Below are 20,219 nucleotides of genomic sequence, written 5' to 3' on the forward strand. Positions count from 1 at the left end.
CCCGAGACACAGACCGCTCAGCACGACTGCATGGAGATGATCCAGCTGAGACGACCCGAACGCACCTACCAAGCTCCAGTGGCAGGACTCCGGGGGAAGAAAATCGGATCCAGAAGTGACTTCCCAATGGCGGAGGCAGAACCCGGGGAGAAGAGGATCATCGTAGTCTACATCGTGGATGAAGGAAAGATGGCCGCGGCCAGACCACGAGGTGCAGCGCTGATGGAGCAACACGTGGCACCAAACGGAGAAGCGGATTGGGGTAAAGCAAGCAAGGCTCTCTTAAAGGATGCCTGCAACCCATTACAATTAAAGGGACAGTTCCACACACTCAAGCAATGTAATAAGATCTGTAAGTCAGAGACAAAATGTGCAACCGATTATGTAAAATGTGTAATTGATGATCTGAACTGTGCACATGCAACCAGCGAGGAAAAGTCTCGTGATCGCGATCGGACCCACAGAGCGTCCATCATAAGTAAGGAAAAGTTAAGCGATGCAGGATTTCTACTACACGCAACCAATGCAGCGGGCAGACAACCATAGGGTGCACACAGGTGCAGCGAGCTACCCAACGCTGTAGCCCGCTTTGCGGGGACAAGAGTCATGCACCATGAAGTGTGGCCACAACCAGCCAACACACACGAGCTGCAGAGCAAGAGTCCTCAGCAGGGCAACGGTACCGGTATCGATACCATGCCCCGGGTCGGCTCCACCTCTCAGGCACCTGATGACACCAACTGCCACAAACCTGAAGGAGCAGACTGCACCAAGGCCATACCCCTGATGTAGGGTCACCCGCCACTGTTCCCCCGAAGGAAACAGGCACCAGCCAGGATCCCAAACCAAACGACGCTCAGGCCAGCGAGTCAGCGGTTCCCTGTGCACTGCTAGACGACAGCTCCTCAGGGAGCAGCTGTGACCCAGGGCGCAAAGAAAGGACAAGGAGGTCATAGACATCTGTGAACCGACCCGACGCTAGGGACCATGGCAACAGCCCCGAGAGCAGGCTATATGAGCCAACTGGGTTCCCACTGCCAGCACCAGGCACTGAGCCACCACCGGACTGCAGGGACACAACCCAGCAGCTCCGGAACTAGCTTGTCCTCATGCACTGTTCACTGCATCGATAAGGCATCTAATGTACTTGTCGCATCACGGAACCCCACAAAAACAAGAAAATAATGCAAAACCCACTTACCTGAACTTGAATTTACATGAATGTTCAGAGCTCCCACCATAATCGATGTGGGAGGAGGGGGGAGAATGGAGTGGTCAGGGACACACACACACAGCAACCACCAACACGCTGTTGCACCAACTACTCACCCAAGGTTGAAGTGATCCGCCAAGGGTCAACCAGACAGAGCCCACATAGAGCTAAGCCCAGAGCACAGTCAAAGCAGAGGCGATTTGCACTGAGGGCTCAGGGGGGAGTGATGTCATGTATCCTACATCGCTACTGTTGGTAATATCACAAGGTGTGCCACCAGAGGGCACAGCAGTGGGAGACTCATAGGTTACCTGTACAGGTGTGCCTAGCCTAGTATAAAAGGCAGGCCATCAGGTATGATTCTCACTCTGGAGTTAACTAATAAAGGACTAAGGTCACTACAGTTCAAGTACAACACACTGCCTTGTGGAGTCATTACTAGGGCATCAAAGGACACTACATGTTCTTAGGTGACTGATCAGTCCAATGCAGGACCTTCAGTCTCTGTCACAGGTGGGGCAGACAGTGGTTGGAGGGACGGGTGGGTGAGGTGCTTGCGTTGTCGTGTGCTTTTTCCGTTGTTTGCGCTTGGCTTCCGTGTGCTCCCGGCGAAGAGACTCGAGGTGATCGGCGCCTTCCCGGATGCTTCTCCTCCATTTTGAGCGGTCTTGATCCAGGGATTCCCAGGTGGTAGTGTGGATGTTGCACTTTATCAAGGAGGCTTTGAGGGTGTCCTTGAAGCGTTTACTCCGGTCACCTGGGGCTTGCTTGCTGTGTCGGAGCTCTAAGTAGAGCGCTTGTTTTGGGAGTCTAGTATCGGGCATGTGGACGATGTGGCCCGTCCACCGCAGCTGATGGACCATGGTCAATGCTTCGATGCTAGGGATGTTGGCCTGAGCGAGAACACTGACGTTGGTGCACCTATCCTGCCAATGAATTTGCAGGATCTTGCGGAGGCAGCATTGGTGGTACTTCTCCAGTGCTTTGAGGTGCCTGCTGTACATAAGCCATGTCTCTGAAGCAAATAGGAGGGAAGGTATCACTACTGCTCTGTAGATTATGAGCTTGGTGCCAGGTTTGAGATCCTGGTCTTCAAACACGCTCTTCCTCAGGCGACTGAAGGCTGCACTGGCATACTGAAGGTGGTGTTTGACTTCGTCATCGATGTCTGCCCTTGTTGACAGTAGGCTCCCCAGGTATGGAAAATGGTCTGTGTTGCCCAAGGCCTCGTCATGGATCTTGATAATCGGAGGGGCAGTACAGTGTGGCGGGGGCAGGTTGGTAGAGAACCTTTGTCTTACGGATGTTTAGTGTAAGGCCCATATTCTCGTACGCTTCGGTGAAGGTGTTGACGATGGTTTGGAGTTCGACCTCCGATTAAGTGTCGTCTGCATACTGCAATACAATGACAGAGGATGGGACGACTTTGGATCTGGACTGGAGGCAACTGAGGTTGAACAGTTTCCTGTTTGTTCTGTAGATTAGTTCCACTCCAGCAGGGAGCTTACTGAGAGTGAGATGGAATATTGCAGCAAGGAAGATCGAGAAGAGCGTTGGTGTGATGACACAGCCTTGCTTGACCCCGGTCAGCACATGTATTGGGTCGGTGGTGGATCCGTTGGTCAGGATCATGGCTTGTATGTCATTGTGAAACAGGCAGAGGATTGTGACGAACTTTTGAGGGCAGCCGAATTTGAGGAGGACACTCCATAATCCCTCCTGGTTGACAGTGTCAAAGGCATTTGTGAGGTCAAACAAGGCCATGTACAGAGGCTGGTATTGCTCCCCACATTTTTCTTGAATTTGACGCGTGGTGCCCCTTAGTGGGCAGACTCCGCATTGCGACTCTGGAAGGAGCTCTTCAGCCACTGGGAGAAGGCAGTTGAGGAGGATTCTTGCGATGACTTTCCCTGTGGCAGACAGCAGGGAAACTCCTCTGTGTACCGCAATTGGACTTGTCACCTTTCTTGAAGATGGTCATGATTACAGCATCTTTGCGATCCCCTGGCATGCTTTCCTCCTTCCAGCAAGAAAATTAGTTCATAGATTTGTGGCAATAGCGCTTCTCCACCATGCTTTAGTGATCAAGCGGTGCAACGATGTCAACAGCGGAGAGGTAAGTAATGGACTCCGAAGGGAAGTGTGATTGTTTTTTTTAAATCTTTTTTACGATTTGTTTTGTGGTGGCATGGGCAATGTCTTGGAAATGTTTTTGTGACTTTATTTTTAGGTTCTTCCCCCCCCCTTCCAGACATCTCTCGGAGCGCTCCCAGCCCAGCTCTTTAACTCGGGTGTTTCCCATGCTAACGCCCTAAGAGAGGTGTACAATGCCTTGCTTAGCGCTGCGCCCCAGACTCAGTGCCCAGTTGCCCAATGTTACTGAGGCGCAAACTGTTCCCGGGCGCAAACTTTACCGCCCCGTCGCCATTACCGCCCCGAAAATCCAGCCCCAGATCTTTTACCCCTATCTCACCATGCAAGTCTTTGCAATCTTTATCAATAATGGAGCACCAAATATGTGCACCTTCTCTTTTACTGCAAACAATTGATACATGGCCATTAGACATCCTACCTCTTCCCACACCGTCGTTCACCTGGGTGAACCTCTTTAGGCATCTTCAATGTCTGCAGAATCGCAATTACCCACTGATTCAGGTGCAATTGAATTTCCAGATTACAAACTTTTAGGAACAGATAGATACAAACCTGTACCTTTTTCATAAATCAGCCCTACTTGTCTACCTTCTGACCGTAATCTTCAATTCCTCTTCTCTTCAGAAATGTGTCCAATAGTCTGTAGCATACACTTTTACTCTCTGTTTTAACAGCTCTCCCTAGTAACTTATTCCACAGTTGTATTACCTACTGGGTGAAATGTTCTGCCTGACATTCCTCATATGCCTAAGGTACTAATTTTGTACCTATAATATTCTGCTTTTGAACTCATCACATTATGAAAAAGTTTTCTTGATTTAATTTTGTTCTTTCACTTCATAATCTTAAAAACTTCAGTTAGATCACATCAAAGTTTCCTTTTCAGAAAGAAATGAGCTCAAAGTGCCTAACCTTTCCTCATAATTTATCATCCCATTGCTCAGAGCAGGAATAGCCTCAAGTGCAATAATATCTTTACTGTGAAAAGGTGAGCAGAACTGCACAGAGCATTTCAAATGGAATATGACCAATGCTTTGTAAATTTGTCACTGAGCTACTTCAAATGTCTCTCTTCCTGATTCTTTTTTTGCATCTAAATATACAGGCAAAATGTTCATCAGTTAAGTCATATGGCCTTATTGCTAGCCACCGCTATCTGAACTTCCATCTTCAAATTGCCAATTTAAAAATATATTACAAAGTCAGTATGTTGTAGAGAAAGAAATTTAGACGGGCTCTGAGACAAATTATTAAAATGAGCTGTTTTCAGAGTATCAAGAGAAGCTTCTCTGGACTGAATGGAGAAAGAAATGAATCCGAGTCCCTGAATTCATTATGCAAATGAGAGAAACAAAAATTTAGTTAACAACTTAACACCCTCTGCCTGGTGAACATCCCTCCCCCACGACACACAGAGAATTGGTCTAAAACAAATTACATAGACAAAATATTATTGATGCATTGAATAAAATGTCCAATTCGCAGAAGAAAGACAGTGACAAAATTTGACAAAAACAAAATTTGAAATAAAGAAAAAAAAGATCAAGAAATAAAAACCAGATAGAAAAAGAAGTAAATTGAGAATAATAGAGGAAGAACAAAAATATATTTGGATACATCATCATATTTAGCAGATGCTTTATGGTTTCAGGGCAGAGAGGTGCAGAAAATAGAGATGTGGCCCGGCTGTGCATCACCGCAGTAACTGATGCTTAAGTCAGAACTTCAGGTTTCGGCCAAGCACAGAGAAACTGCTGCTGCTGCACCTCAGCATTCAGTATCAAATTGAGTATTCTCCACATAAGGCCAACAATAAAAACATCATTACTCTGGCAGTGGAACTCTCCCTCAGGCAGTGTCATCACCTGTAAGGCTAATCCTTGTATGTAGAAGTTTAAAATACCTAATTAACTATTACTTGCTGAACTAGGTACCCATTCATATCCCAGTACTAGATTCTTTTGTGGTTGTAGGAAATGGCAGGATCAATTTGCTGAAATATCTGACCTTGCCGTGGTTCTGTCTGGCTGCACTCTGTTGATGAACAGGAAATAGGTGGCACAGTGGGTTAAGCACGCTATCGGTTTACTCTTGGGTCTTGAATCTAGTGCAGAATAGTGGGAAGAAAGTTTCCCTCTCTATGTTGGCTGTAAGAGCTCTAAATGAACTGAGTTTGGGCAGTTTCAACCCAGTACCCAGCGGATATTGGTCCACAGCACAAAACCGCCCATAATTAGGCATAAACTGCCCATCTCATTCAGAAAAGTCATAAGAACAACTGGTGTGGGCAATGGAAACGTTCACTCTGGTGCAGTAGGGGTTGGAGTTAAGGAGAACAGGGGAAGATATACTCTGTTTTTGATTATGTCATACCTGATCTGAACATGTAGATTGTGGCGGGATGTGATCGGGGTCCAGGGGAGGCGTGAGTTCGGGGCCAGGGACCCAGGGGCAACATGGGCCAGCCCACACTGCTATATGTGTGCGCACTAGGTCTGTGCACCAGAGCAGGTCTCCAGTTGTCTTGGGTAATCCTTGCCACTGGACCAAGACATAGCTCTGTCAAGTCCATGTGGTGGCTGGTGTGCAACGGCCACCACATGTTAAAAAAATCCACGCGCAGGCATCTTCCACCCTTGAGGATGTAGTTCGGGTTCTTCATTCGAAACACCTGTGAACTCATCCTTTTTTTTTTGGTGTGGAAGCAAGTCATCCTCGTTTCGAGGGACTGCCTATGATGACCTTATCTGAGGGTCCCATTTCTCAAATCTGATATTCCTCAACTTCAGGAGAATAAAACGTAAATCATGAGAACTATTAAAGGCAGAAAGCAATGAACAGAAAGCTTTCTCAAAGCCAAGCTGCTAGTTTAAAAAAGATTCTGGAGATTATTTTAGAAAGCTCAATTGTGCTAAGAAGCAATTCATGCATATAAGTATGTGCAAATGTCACCTTAAAATGAAAAACTTAAGATAATCATGCAAAATGTACTTAAAGCTTAGCTTCCTCGACTTTTTTCTTTTGGTTTACACTGCCTTAGGAATGTAGGAGGAGGAATGACAAGTTTGATTACATAGAATGTACAGTAGACACAGGCCATTCAGCCCAATTGGTCCATGCCTATGTTTATGGTCCACACAAGCCTACTCCCAACCCTTCTTCACCTAACCCTATCAGCAAAACCTTCGATTCCTTTCTCCCTCATGTGTTAATCCAGTTTCTCCTTAAATGCATCTGTGCTATTCACCTCATTGACTGCATAAAAGCTCTGACTGAGACTTTCTGTGAATGTGAAAGGGATCAATTTACACCACTCCAGCCTTTTAAATTGTCTTTCTGTTCAATTATATTTTGAAGAGTCACAGACACCTTTTCAGAAATGACCTCAGTAAACTGAACCAAAAACACACTTGATTTGTTTTTCCTTTATTTGTAAAAATCAAGGCATGTGTGATCTCAAGTTTGTAGCTCCTTTTCAAGCACGCATAACTATCAATCTCCCCACCTACCATCCGCCACTTACTGCCAGTTTAACTCTCTTGGGTTTAACTTAGATGTGTAGAAGGAGCTCAGTAGAATCAGAAATATTAAAGCAGTGTTACTGTGAAGCATAACTTTGATTTGGTTACATTCCACCATAACTTGTCACTGAAGTCGTTGCTGAATCCCCATTCTGAAAAAAACATTCCCACTCTGCACTATGTGTTGCATCCATTACAGTCTGTCCCCATCCAGTGTTCCCCTGCTGCCATTTTAAAAACTGTTCCACGTGGATGCTAAAGTTAAAGTTTGAAAAAAAAAATGCAAGATTTCCACATGGACATGTCAGGCTGTATAAATGGAGAGATTCCATAAATCTATCTCAGCATTTCCACAACCTGAACCTGGATTTTAAAGAAACAGGTCTCCATTTAACTGAAGCATACATTTCTTCTATTGAGCATCAGGAGTAGTATGCTCTTAAAAAAGTTACAGCCTTCTTTTTTCTGCATATTTTCTCAGTGCTTACTTCTCAGCGGGATCTATCTGGAAGAAAGTGAACTAAATGTGATTGGCAACACCTACTACAAAAGCAAACTTTACAAAAATACTAGAGATGACAAAAAGTTTCTCTCATCTTTTTTTTCCTTGCTCCAACTAACCCATTCCTTTGCAAAGCTTTCCCAGCTAGTTTATTTTGGCTCAATTTTCCCCAAAGCATTTTTTTTGGCGTACTTGAAGAGATCCGCCTGATTTTTTGGGGCCTAAGTACGCCAAAAAAAGTGTTTTAAGTTTCCTCTTTGGATCTCTTCATTTTGGCGTGGCCTAATCCGAGGGGGGGGGGCGGGGGTGGAGCCTTGATCTGCGCCAAAAAGATTGGGCTGCCATGGTAACTAGGGACACAATGCAAGCTGAGGCTGCAAAGTAAAGCATACAGCCAACTCGCAATCTCTCTCTCTCTGATTGTGTGTGGGGACTGAGGGTCCAAGTTTCAACCGACCCGTAGAACAGCGTACCGCCGAGAGGTCCGCCGACTTTCTAGAACGAAAAGCGCGCCTAATATTTACCTCGGTATTCTCCACCATGATCAGGCCTGTTTTGGACTCGGCGCAGTGCAGCATAAGCTGTGGGGGGCGGAGCCAGGTCCTGGCGCTGAAAACAGTGCCGGGATCCCTCGCAGCTCTAGGCCGCCGAGGCTGCGTGGGAGGGGCCCAAAGCACACTGCCCCTAGGCCTGGCCGAATGGGCTCACTAGGGCAGCGAAGATCGGACTCGGGCCTCCGTCGGTGAGCTTCAGCTCCCGCTCTGGCTCTCCCCACGCCCCCCCCCCCCCCCCCCCCCCCCGTTCAGTTCCCGCTCCGGCTACCCACCCCCCACTTCAGGCCCGGTCCGCTCCACCCCTCCTCCCTCCCATTCAGCCGTTCCCCCTCCCTCCACGTCCTCGGCGGGACCCGCCTGCCTGGCATCTTGCTGCGGGCAGGCCCCGACCGAAGTCTTCAGCCCGGCTTCCTCCCGTCGGCCGGGCCCGTTCAGCCTCCTCCCCTCTCTCCTCTGCTCCTTCCCCTCCCTCCTCTCCTGCCCCCCCCTCTTCTCGTCCCCTCCCTCCCTCTCCCCTCTCCCTCTCCTCCCTCCCTCCTCTTCTCCCCCCCCTCTTCTCGTCCCCCCCCCCCTTCCCCTTATCTTCTCCTCCTCTCCCTCCCTCTCCCCTCCTCCCTCCCTCTCCCCTCCCTCCCTCTCCTCCTCCTCCTCCCTCCTTCCCTCTCCTCCCCATCCCTCCCTCCCCTCCTCTCCTCTCCCCCCCTCCCTCCCCTCTCCCCCTCCTTCCTCCTCTCCTCCCCCCGCCTCCTCTCTCCCTCCTCTCTCTCCTCTCCTCTCCCTCCCTCCTCTCCTCCCTTCCTCCCCCCACCCCTCGCTGTCAGAAACACAGGAAGACACTGTCAGACAGCGAGAGAGAGACTGAAAGACAGAGAGAGAGAGACACTGACAGACAGAGAGAGAGAGACACTGAGAGAGACAGAGAGAGAGAGAGAGAGACACTGACAGAGAGAGACACTGACAGAGACAGAGAGTGAGAGACTGGGGGAGGGGGGGCCCTGTCCCAGCACACTGTTGGAGGGCTTCCGGTGCTGCAGTTGGTGAGTAGAAACTTAATTTTTTATTTATTGATTTTTTAAATTATTTTTTTAATTTTTAAATTTTTTTTGATTGATTTATTGGTTGATTTATTGGTTTATTTATTATTGATGATGGCTCTTTATTTGTAAAAGTCATGTGTTTAATGTTTGTAAACTTCCCTCCACCCACCCCCTCCCCCCCGGCCCGCATCTCTCGTTCCCTACGCCTGATTTCTAAGTGTAAGCAAGGTTTTTCTGAGCGTACAAAAATCTACACTTACTCCATTCTAAGTTAGTTTGGAGTAAGTTTTCGCTGCCTAAACTTGCAAAACAGGCGTAAGTGGCCGGACACACCCCCTTTTGAAAAAAAAATCTATTCTATAACTGTTCTAACTCACTAGAACTGGAGCAAACTAAATGTCGAGAATTGCAATTTCTAAGATACTCCATTCTAAACTAGTTGCTCCAAAAAAATAGGAGCAACTCAGGCCGAAACTTGACCCTTGAGAATGGGACCGGACAGCCGTCCTGTGTGTGTGAACTGGGGACCGACTCTCTATCTCTCATGGCCGGACTGTGTGTGTGAACCGGGGACCGAGAATGGGACCGGACAGCCTTTGGGAGGTAAATTGCTGCTATCAATTCTTGTTGCTGTTTTTCAATTCTTTCGGTGTGTCCGGGCATCTGCTGCACCGCTTTCCTTAACTCTACGGAAGGTTTTTCAGGACAGGCCACATGTGCTGGCCTAATCAGAACTGGAGTAACTCTCAGCTGGCCAAACTTCCCTAAATGACCAGAAGTGACGTAGGTGGCTGAAAAAAAAAACTGACTTAAAAAATTCGTAACTGATTCGTAACTGGTGCAAACTGATTGGGGAAACTGGGGATTTTTAAGTTAGGCCAGAAAAAGCAGCCTGCTCCAAAAGAAAAGGCGCAAATACTGGGGAAAATTGAACCCAATGACAGTAACCGGTCCAGTTTTAAAGGCTAAAATAATAGATATGATTGAATGTTAACAGTCTTGTAGTACCAGGCTACCAAAATATTAGTTGAACCACTAAATTTCAAAATTTATGGCCAACTAAGTTAGACATTTTAAACATCAGTATTGTTACAACAAATATGCTGTTTTATCTTAACACTAAGGTCAAAAGTAGCTAAGACAACAGGAAGACCAAATGGGCACTTATGTGTTGGAATATAAACATTTTCAGTGGGTCACTTAATGGGCCCAAGTTTCCCCAGGAGTTGCTCAATTTTTTTGGAGCAACTTAATTTTTCTGGAGTATCTTAAAAGTCGCAATTCTGCACATTTAATTTGCTCGAGTGTAAGTGAGTTAGTTAGGATTTTTTTCGCTTAGTTTTGTTTTGTTCAAAAGGGGACGTTACTAGCCACTTACGCCTGTTTGGGCCATTTAAGCCAGTTTGGCCAGCTAATAGTTGCTCCAAACTTACTTAGGCCAGCGTATGTGGCCACTTGTGTCCGCACAGAAAAACCTTACAGAGAGTTACAAAATCAGCGCAGGTAGACAGAGATGGGTTGGGGGAGGGGGGGGGGGGGCGGGGAGCACATACGACCTTGCAAAGCACTAAACACCTTCACAACAACTAATACAGATTTTGTACTGTAACTTTTGCATAATTTACACATTCCACTATATAAAGCTTCATAAAATATGCACTTTTTAATCAGAAGTTGAATTTTGAAGGTGCTGACTGCCTTTTTTACTGCTCTTATCAGCAGACAGGGGCAACTTTTCTAATTCGAGCAGCTTGTTCTTTTTCTAAATCATTTAAAGAAACTTTCCTCCTTCCCCAGCACCCCTGCCCCCATCAAAACTCTTCCGACCCCCCGATCAAAAGTCTCCCCGCACCAGCCTGTTTCCTGCAGCCCTGAGAGTGGTTTGAGTCTTGAACTCGATTTATAAAGTCCAAAAAGCATTAATGCTTTGAAATTTCTTGACATAGATTTGATCAGTGACACAAACCAGTAGCTTCATCCCCCCAGTATCGTGTCTCGAAGAAATCTGCCGCAAACGTGCTGTATGACTCCTGGTGCTGATCTGGTGGCCTGGTCTCGAGCCGGGCTCCTCCAGCTCCTGCTCCTGCTCCTCCGGGCTCCTCCAGCTCCTGCTCCCCCGGACTCCCCAGCAAGCTTCCCTCAGCACACGCTCCACCAACTGAACAGGAGGGGCAGCACTGGCAGCAGAGGATGCAGGCAATGGAGGTGCGAGATGCTACAACAATGAACTGGAGTCTGTGAGCGCGGGAAGGCAGCGGTCAGTCTGTGCGGCAGGCCACTCGGCCCGGGATAGGGGTGGCGAACATCAGGTCGTTCCTTCGGCCAGGGATAGGGGCGGTGAGCATCGGGACGCGCTTGGAGGGCGAGGAGCTACTGCGCATGCGTGGAGACTCCACTGCGCATGCGCACAGCTGCCGGTACTGTTTTCGGCGCAGGGCTGTAGCTCTGTCCCCCACTGTGATTGCCACGCTGCGCCAGACCCTAGGACAGTCCACTATCAGCAACTACATTTTCGGTGGCGTTTTTGGAGTAGAAAGTCGGCACACCACAGGTAATTGCACTGGAAAAACGGGTTGGGGAAACTTCGTGGTTAGCTCAGCTGGGTACTTATACAAGATAAATTTGATCTAATATATTAGTGAATGCTGGTACCTTATGTCTCAGACTGCACAACTGTCATCAAATTTCAGCATTAGAACCAAATTTCAGGAAAATGGTAGTACTCCACCACTCAACCATGATTTGCAGAGAGAATTGAATATTTATGAAGTTCTTGCTTCGAATAGGTGAAGCCAAATGGGCAGGTAACGTTGAAACTTCTAACCTAACAGTAACACATTTTTCAGATAATTTAAACTACTTCCACTTTCCATATTGAGTTCCTGAAATATGCCCTCCCTGCCACGCAGGTTCCAGTTGCCATGTAGAGAAATCGTCTCCAAGAAAAGCCTTTTTTGCCATCATTTAATCAGTAGACCAGCCCTCCCCACACCAGCTAATATTAAAAATACTGACAGGACGAAGTTTCATTTAAATTCAATAAATGGCTATCTAATACAGCTGAAACTTCAAAGTTAATCATTTTCACATCAGCTTTTAGCAATAACATGGATTTTTATCAACAATTGTTTTCACTTAATTTGAAATTGACAAACTCATTTGTTGCTGGGATCAAAGGTCAGTGACAACCAAGGAAGCACAAAGAGAATTCACAGCTGTAATACATATAATGAATCTTTCTGACTATATTGTTTTTGAGCAGTCATTTAGTAGCTTTCAAGGAACCACCTGTTTGATGGATTTTTGATGAGGCACGCAAATCCAATTTCCTGCTCACTTTGCACGTATGATAATTTACAAAGGACAAAGGCAGCTGTAGTCCTGGTCATATTTCACCAAGACGAAATTTGGGTGCCCAAGGAAGTTTGTCCACATCATTGAGCTGTTTCATGATAACATGACAGGTGAAGTGCTCTCAGACGGCACAACCACAGCCCCATTTGCCATCTCAAATGGAGTGAAACAAGGTTGTGTACTCGCTCCAGTTCTGTTCAACCTATTCTTTACTTGTGTCTTGAACTATGCCATAAAAGACTTGGAGTTTGGGGTCTACCTGAAATATCGATTAGATGGTTCACTGTTTGACCTTCGCCACCTTGCTGGAAAGACCAAAATACGGAAACGACTCATCCTAGAGGCACTCTTTGCTGATGACTGCGCCCTTATGGCACACAAGGAGAGTGACCTACAATTCATACTCAGCAAATTTGCTGAGGCAACAGAATTGTTTGGCCTAACCACCAGCCTTAGTAAAACCGAGGTTCTCTATCAGCCTGCCCCAAGCACCACAGCTCCTGCTCCCACAGTCTTCATCGGCAGTATACAACTAAAGTCAGTGGACAGCTTCAAGTACCTTGGCAGCACCATATCAAGTGATGGGTCCTTGGACAAGGAGATTGATGCAAAACCAGCCAGGCATTTGGTCGCTTGCGCACTAAGGTGTTGAGTCACCACCACATCCGACTGTCAACTAAACTATTGGTGTATAGAGCAGTCGCTCTCTCATCTCTCCTTTATGGATGTGAGACCTGGACACCCTACAGGCGTCACATCAAAAAGTTGGAAGCTTTCCATATGCGCAGTCTCAGATCTATACTCCACATACGCTGGCAAGACCGGGTGTCAAACTTTGAGGTTCTGGAGAGAGCACAATCAACTAGTATCGAGGTGATGATCATGCGAGCCCAGTTCCGATGGGCTGGACATGTCATCCGCATGGATGAGTCAAGGATCCCTCGTCAGCTTCTTCACGGCGAGCTCTGTGAAGATCAAAGACACCAGGGGCGCCCCCGCAAGCGCTACAAAGATTGCATCAAGGCTATCCTCCAGTACTGTGACATCCGACCAAAGGACCTCGAGAATACAGCAGCTAATAAAATCCAGCGGCGAACCCTCACGAGGACTGCCTGCCAGACCTTCGAAGAAAGCCGATGTCAACGCCTGCGGGACACTAGAGATAGACGACATCAGGTGACAGTACTGTCAGCATCAGACACATCGAACTTCCCTTGTCCGACGTGCAAGAGACTATGTGCATCCAGAATTGGCCTATACAGCCACTTGAAGACACATGCCATTGACGACTAGCACATCAACGTCTTTGTTGGATACGACAGACGACCAAGATTTCACCAAGAATTTTGTTTTGATTGTTTGTAAGCCTGCAAAACAATTCCTTTTTTAATTCTCCATAGATGTATGCTCGTTGTCCACAGATTCAAATTTATAACTATTATTGCATTGGAACCACCAGTACAAACTGTAATGTGTTAAATAGCAAGCTCTGAAACAAGTAAAACAGCAATGTTTCATTCACTGGAGGTGCAAGGCATTCTTGAACTGGAAACAGCATCACACTCAAGAGCAAGAAAGAAGCTCTATAGATGTCTGAAGGTCAAGGTCCAACATTAAACTCGCGACCTAAAGAACAGATGGTGGATGGAAAAAGCGCAGTAAATCCAGCAATTAGGCCACAACCACAACGTGCGCGGATTCTTTAGCGCAGTCAAGACCACCTACGGCCCAGGCACCCAAGGTCCTACCCCACTGAGGGCCAAGAACGGAAATGCACTCATTAAGGACAGAAAGACAGTTCCCTTAACCGAGACTCTGTCTTCGACGTAAGTGTCCTTGACTCCATCCTACAGCATGCTACCCACCTCCATCTCAGCACAACCCCAGCCCGCCATGAGGTTGAAAAGGTCATCCGACAACTGAAGAACAGCAAAACCTCAGGATCAGATGGAATCCCCGCCGACGCACTAAAGCATGGCGGAGAAGCACTATTGGTGCAAATCCATGAACTCATTTCTCGTATTTGGAAGGAGGAGAGCATGCCAGGGGATCTCAGAGATGCTGTAATCGTGACCATCTTCAAGAAAGATGACAAGTCCGATTGCAGTAATTACAGAGGAGATTCCTTGCCGTCTGCCACAGGGAAAGTCATCGCAAGAATCCTCCTCAATCGACATTTTCCAGTGGTTAAAGAGCTCTTCCCAGAGTCGCAATGCGGATTCTGCTCACTAAGGGGCACAATGGATATAATCTTTACCGCATGTCCAATTCAAGAAAAATGCAGGGAGCAGCAGCAACCTCTGTACATGGTCTTCTTTGTCCTCACAAAACCCTTCAACGCTGTCAACCGTCAGGGATTATGGAGTGTCCTTCTCAAATTCGGCTTCTCTCAAAGGTTTTTAAACCATCCTCCACCTGCTTCACGATGACATGCAAGCCGTGATCCTCACCAACAGATCCACCACAGACCCAATACACGTGCGGACCGGGGTCAAGCAAGGCTGTGTCATTGTACCAATGCTCTTCTCGATCTTCCTTGCTGCAATGCTCCATCTCACACTCAGTAAGCTCCCTGCTGGAGTGGAGCTAATCTACAGAACAAACGGGAAATTGTTCAACCTCTGTTGCCTGCAGTTCACATCCTCTGTCATTGAATTACAGTATGCAGACGACGCTTGCATTTGCGCACACTTGGAGATCGAACTCCAAACCATTGTCAACATCTTCACCGAAGTGTACAAGAGTCTGGGCCTTACATTAAATATTCATAAGACAAAGGTTCTCTACCAACCTGCCCCCGCCACACTGTACTGCCCCCTGATTACCAAGATCCATGACGAGCCTTGGGCAACGTGGACCACTTTCCATACCTTTGGAGCCTACTGTCAACAAGGGCAGACTTCAATGATGAAGTCCAACACCGCCTTCAGTGTGCCAGTGCAGCCTTCGGTCGCCTGAGGAAGAGAGTGTTTGAAGACCGGGATCTCAAATCCGGCACCAAGCTCATGATCTACAGAGCAGTAGTGATACTGACGCCCTCCTATATGCTTCATAGACAGGGATTATGGAGTGCCCTTCTCAAATTCAGCAAACACCTCAATGTTACCAACGCTGCCTCCGCGAGATCCTGCAAAGCACACCAACGTCAGTGTTCTCACTCAGGCCAACATCCCCAGCATCAAAGCATTGACCACGCTCAATCATCTCTGATGCGGGCCACATCGTCCGCATGCACTATACTAGACTCCCAAAACAAACGCTCTACCCAGAACTCTGACACAGCAAAGTGAGCCCCAGGTAGGCAGAGGAAACACTTCAAGGACAACCTCAAAGCTTCCTTGAAAAAGTGCAACAACTCCACCATCACCTGGGAATCCCTGGCCCAAAACTGCTCAAAGTGGAGGAGAAGCATCCGGGAAGGCACCGAACATCTTGAGTATCTTCGCCGGGAGCACGCAGAAGTCAAGCGCAAACAGCGGAAGGAGCGCATGATAACCCAAGCATCCCATCCACCCGTCCCTTCAACCACCATCGACCCCACCTGTGACAGCGTCTGTAGATCCCGCATTGGTCTCATCAGTCACCTGAGAACTCATATTAGTGTGGAAGCAAGTCATCCTCGACTCCGGGGGACTGCCGAAGAAGAAGGAGGTGAATAATGGAAATCTGGACAGGGCATACAATTTACCAACAATTAATTTAAATGGTTCGAAAATCATGAGCCATGCCCACCAATGTTCCTCCTAATTTTAAATTTGGGTGCGAAGTCCCTTTAATGGGCTGCTCGGCCCATTCAAAGTTTTGTGCATTGATAAAACCAGTCCCGGGCCGTGCAGCTTTGAGGTGCACAGCCAAATTTCTTACATGCACAAATACAGCAGACTAGGCTCCTCTCTGGGAGTGAAAAGTTCTGAAAATTGCCCCTATATTGTAGAACTGACTCAGCACATTCTTAGTTAACAGCAACTCTCACAGCTACCCTACTAATCTAGGCAGACTACACTAAGCTGACTACATTAAATTTATGAGGCAGAATTTTTCCAATACTTTGCTATCCATACACTCAGCTTCCCACTATTTAATAATCTGTGTATACACGGGTATTGCAAAGTTACACAAGGATGACTTCAATTATTTACTTAGATTATCAGGGCTCAGAACTCTAATTATGTGGAAAATTTTGCAATTGATGGGAAAGGTGAATTAGCTTTTAATAGATAAAACTCGCTCGCTCAAGTAAACAATGGCCCACGAGATGTGGTTTGTTGTACTATACACTTAATGAAACAGAATGCTACAATATTTGAAACTATTCTATGGGACTGCATCCACCTGTTTTACATTGGTGCGATACTGAGCAGAGGGGGAGCCAGCAACACCAAGTTATACAGACTAATCACATCACCTTGAATTGGGGATATTCAAAGCTCTATGCCTCTCCAGGTCTATTTTTCCCTATGATTTCTAAAATGGTCATTGAGATTCCAGAAGAAAATATGCAACCTTGTGAACTTTTAGAATGAAGGTGAAGACAGGGGGGCAGTGGGCTGGCATTTTGGAGCACCAATTTGCTTCACCATGGAGTGGCAGCATGCAAGTTTACCAACTCAGTGAGTTGAGTTCTCAACCATGTAATTGTAAGATGGTACTGAGTGGTGTTCAAGTTCTGTCCCACAGAGGGAGAGAAACTCAGAATCACTGCGGCCTGTTAGAAGGCCCTCCAGCAATTGTTTATACAGGTTGAACCTCTCTTATCCAGAACTCCCTTATCCGGAACCCCCCCACATCCAGAACCATTCCCGGCCACTGGGTGGTGCATGCACATAACTCCAAAATGAACAAATTGAAGTCCTTCCTCACTGCCGACTCCCGCAATCACCGGCCTGACCCCTTAATCCACCGCCACCTCGCCCCACAATGATCTCTCTGCCGCACTCCCAGCCCCAAGCCAACCAGCCCCGATATCCCCTTGCTCAGTACCTGTACCATCCAATTTAAGGTGACCACCCCTCATCCGGAAAAATCCCTTATCCAGAACAGGCCAGGTCCCGAGGGTTCTGGATAAGGGAGGTTCAACTGTACACCTAATGGGTGCAGCCTGATTGCCTGCCTTCGTGTTAGGCTGGGAATGGCACATGGCATGGGGGCGCCAAGAAAAATGAAAGGGAGAAATATGTGCGATGGTATAAAATGGGTGACAGCAGATCGGCAGCCGTTTTACATCTCTCCCAATGTTTATTTCCCGATTTATATTTCCAATTACTTCAATGGAAATAAAAATCGGGAGAGATGCAAAATAGGCTGCTGACTTACTATCATCCGTTTTACAATATCGCACAAAGTCAAAATTACCCCCCACTGAGTCAACCTGCATTTTGCTCTCATTCTTCCTTGGTTGAAGAGCAACTTTAGCATTGATCTGCCAGTTGCATTTCACTGTCATAGTTTCATTTTTGCTGGGTCAATATCCTGGAACTCGCTACCTAAAAGCATTGTGGATACACTATAACGCTGAGCACCTCGAGTCTCATCGCCAAGAGCGTGCAAAAATCAAGCGCAGGCAGCGGAAAGAGTGTGCGGCAAACTTGTCCCACCCTCCCTTATCCTCACCGACTATCTGTCCCACCTGTGACAGGGACTGTGATTCTCATCTTGGACTGTTCAGCCACCTAAGGACTCATTATAAGAGTGGAAGCAAATCTTCCTCGATTCCGAGGGACTGCCTATGATGATGATGATGATGATGATGATGACCATAAGGATTGCAGTGGTTCAAGGAGAAGGTCCACCAACACTATCTCCAGGCAGCTAAGGAAGGCCAGCGACTGTGGCCTTACTAGTGTCACCCACATCCCGAGTCAAATTTTTTTAAATTACAAAATTTAAAAATGTGCAGAGAATTGGGTAAAAAGAAAAAATTTAAGAAAAGAAATATAAATCATGGGTAACTTATGGCACAGCACTTCTCTTATGAATGGCCGGTGCACACAATTTAACCTAACATAGTACAAAGAAAAATATTAATGAAAATAGTGTATTTTTTTAACCTGAAACGTGATTTTCTGGTCAATATGAGCAACCTGGAACTGTTTGGAGAATCGTTCATCTTCGCTCCAGAACAAGCGAATGTCTGGTATTCCATACAAAATCATAGCCAGCCGTTCTAGCCCCAGGCCAAAAGCATATCCAATCCTGTCTTGAGCACCAGCTGCAATCAGAAGGAAACAAAGGCCTTGTGAAAGTTAACAACAAAACATCCAGTCACCTTTTAGACTACTTAAAAAAGCATGAGATAGAATCTTGCCAATAACGATCAAGTGATGAATCTAAAGCACGAATAAGCAGAAGAAGGTATAATCTGTACCAGTCTTCATTACACGCAGCAACATAAACATGTTTGACAAGAGACTTTAATTATTTATCACAGATATAATAATGTGGCTCTATCATCTGGTCTCATACCATTTACTGTGATTTGTTACTGCGTTCAGCTTAACCCAACAGGATTTACGGTACCTTTCAGTTGGCACAAATTGGCAGTTTTTGTGATTGATTTAGGTTAGGCTTAGTCAACGTGTTTTAAAAAAACATTTTTTTTAAAGAAAACCACCTGAAAAATAGTTTTCAGTGAGTACAGCTGTGTTTTATTTCAATTATTCTTTATTATGATCTCTCTGCATGAAATGTTTTGCAATAGTATTAGCAATTAACAAAATTAATTACTGTACCTAATGAGAGAAAGGAAAAAAAATCATATCTCATAACCCATCAAAAATAAGTTGTTCCGATGACATAATGAGGTTAGTTAATGAGCAGCTGAACCATACACTCCAACAAAGCCCCACATCCCTTCTTCAATCTGTGCTGAGTTAGCTTATCTCAGCTGGGGTAGCAGTCGAGGCACTACAATTGACTTCAGCGTTTCTGGGTTGGAGAAGGTAAAATCAGGTACGGTCCCGACTCTTAATTCCTACATTACAACAGTGATTGTATTCCAAAAGTACTTCATTGGCTGTAAAGCGCTTTGAGATGTCCAGTGGTCGTAAAAGGCGCTATATAAATCCAAGTCTTTCTTTCTTTCTTAAATACTATTACATAGTATTTTACAACATAGGAACATTTTTGAGTAAAGATTCCAATATCTTTCCCAGCACTGATGTTAAAGTAACCGGTCTAAAATTCCCTGGCTTTGTTCTACCTCCCCTTTTGAAGATAGGTAAAACATTAGCTGCTTGCTAGTCTTCTGGCACTATTCCCTTTTCTATTGAATTTCCATAGGCCCGAACTTGGTGAGAGTTCCGCCCGAAATTTTTTTTCAAAACATATTCCTCAGGTACCGCCCATTTGCTGCCCAGGACCCACCCGGCAGGAGATTCCTCGGTGAAGTACCGCCAGCGCAACTTCCTGCTGCCCGCCATGTCGGAGGCTCGAAAACAGGGATATTCCTCATGCATGATCCTCTAAGATCGTGCTCCTGCTCTCCAGAAGGACCGCTGGCAAAAAGATGGTGTGAGCTGGCTGTGAATCGGGCAGCAGGGAGAATCGCTCAGAGTGCTGCAGTGCTGCACATCCCGGGTAGCATCCATATGCTGCACCATTATCAGAGGCTCAGAATTAGTTATATGATCGACCTTAAGCTGCACAGAATGAGTTCAGACATGTAAATAAGAAATACTCCGTTGAAGGGAAGGTGTAGAGGAGGAAGCGGCAATGAGTTCCGAGAGATGGTAAAGGCTCACTGGAGATGCCCTACAAGAGTTTTTAGACCATTGCAGGCAGAACAGAGTTATTGACAGAATGTGAGTGCACAGATGGTAAGAACTTCTGTCAGAGTAAATAGGCGAAAATGCGACCATGTAATGCTCTGGCAGGTCGCAGCATCTG

General features: G+C 46.4%; 1 protein-coding gene across 7 annotated transcripts in view; it reads right to left on the reverse strand.

Annotated features, from left to right (window-relative positions):
* fars2 (phenylalanyl-tRNA synthetase 2, mitochondrial) overlaps positions 1–20,219 on the reverse strand; it is a 628,185-nt gene that overhangs the window by 190,542 nt on the left and 417,424 nt on the right. For all 7 annotated transcript variants that reach the window (XM_070880361.1, XM_070880365.1, XM_070880368.1 and 4 more), the window contains one exon: positions 18,383–18,543. In XM_070880361.1, the coding sequence (XP_070736462.1) occupies positions 18,383–18,543 (161 nt within the window). The remainder of the gene's footprint in view (positions 1–18,382; positions 18,544–20,219) is intronic.

Source organism: Pristiophorus japonicus, chromosome 5, assembly GCF_044704955.1.
Source record: "Pristiophorus japonicus isolate sPriJap1 chromosome 5, sPriJap1.hap1, whole genome shotgun sequence".
Taxonomy (NCBI): domain Eukaryota; kingdom Metazoa; phylum Chordata; class Chondrichthyes; family Pristiophoridae; genus Pristiophorus; species Pristiophorus japonicus.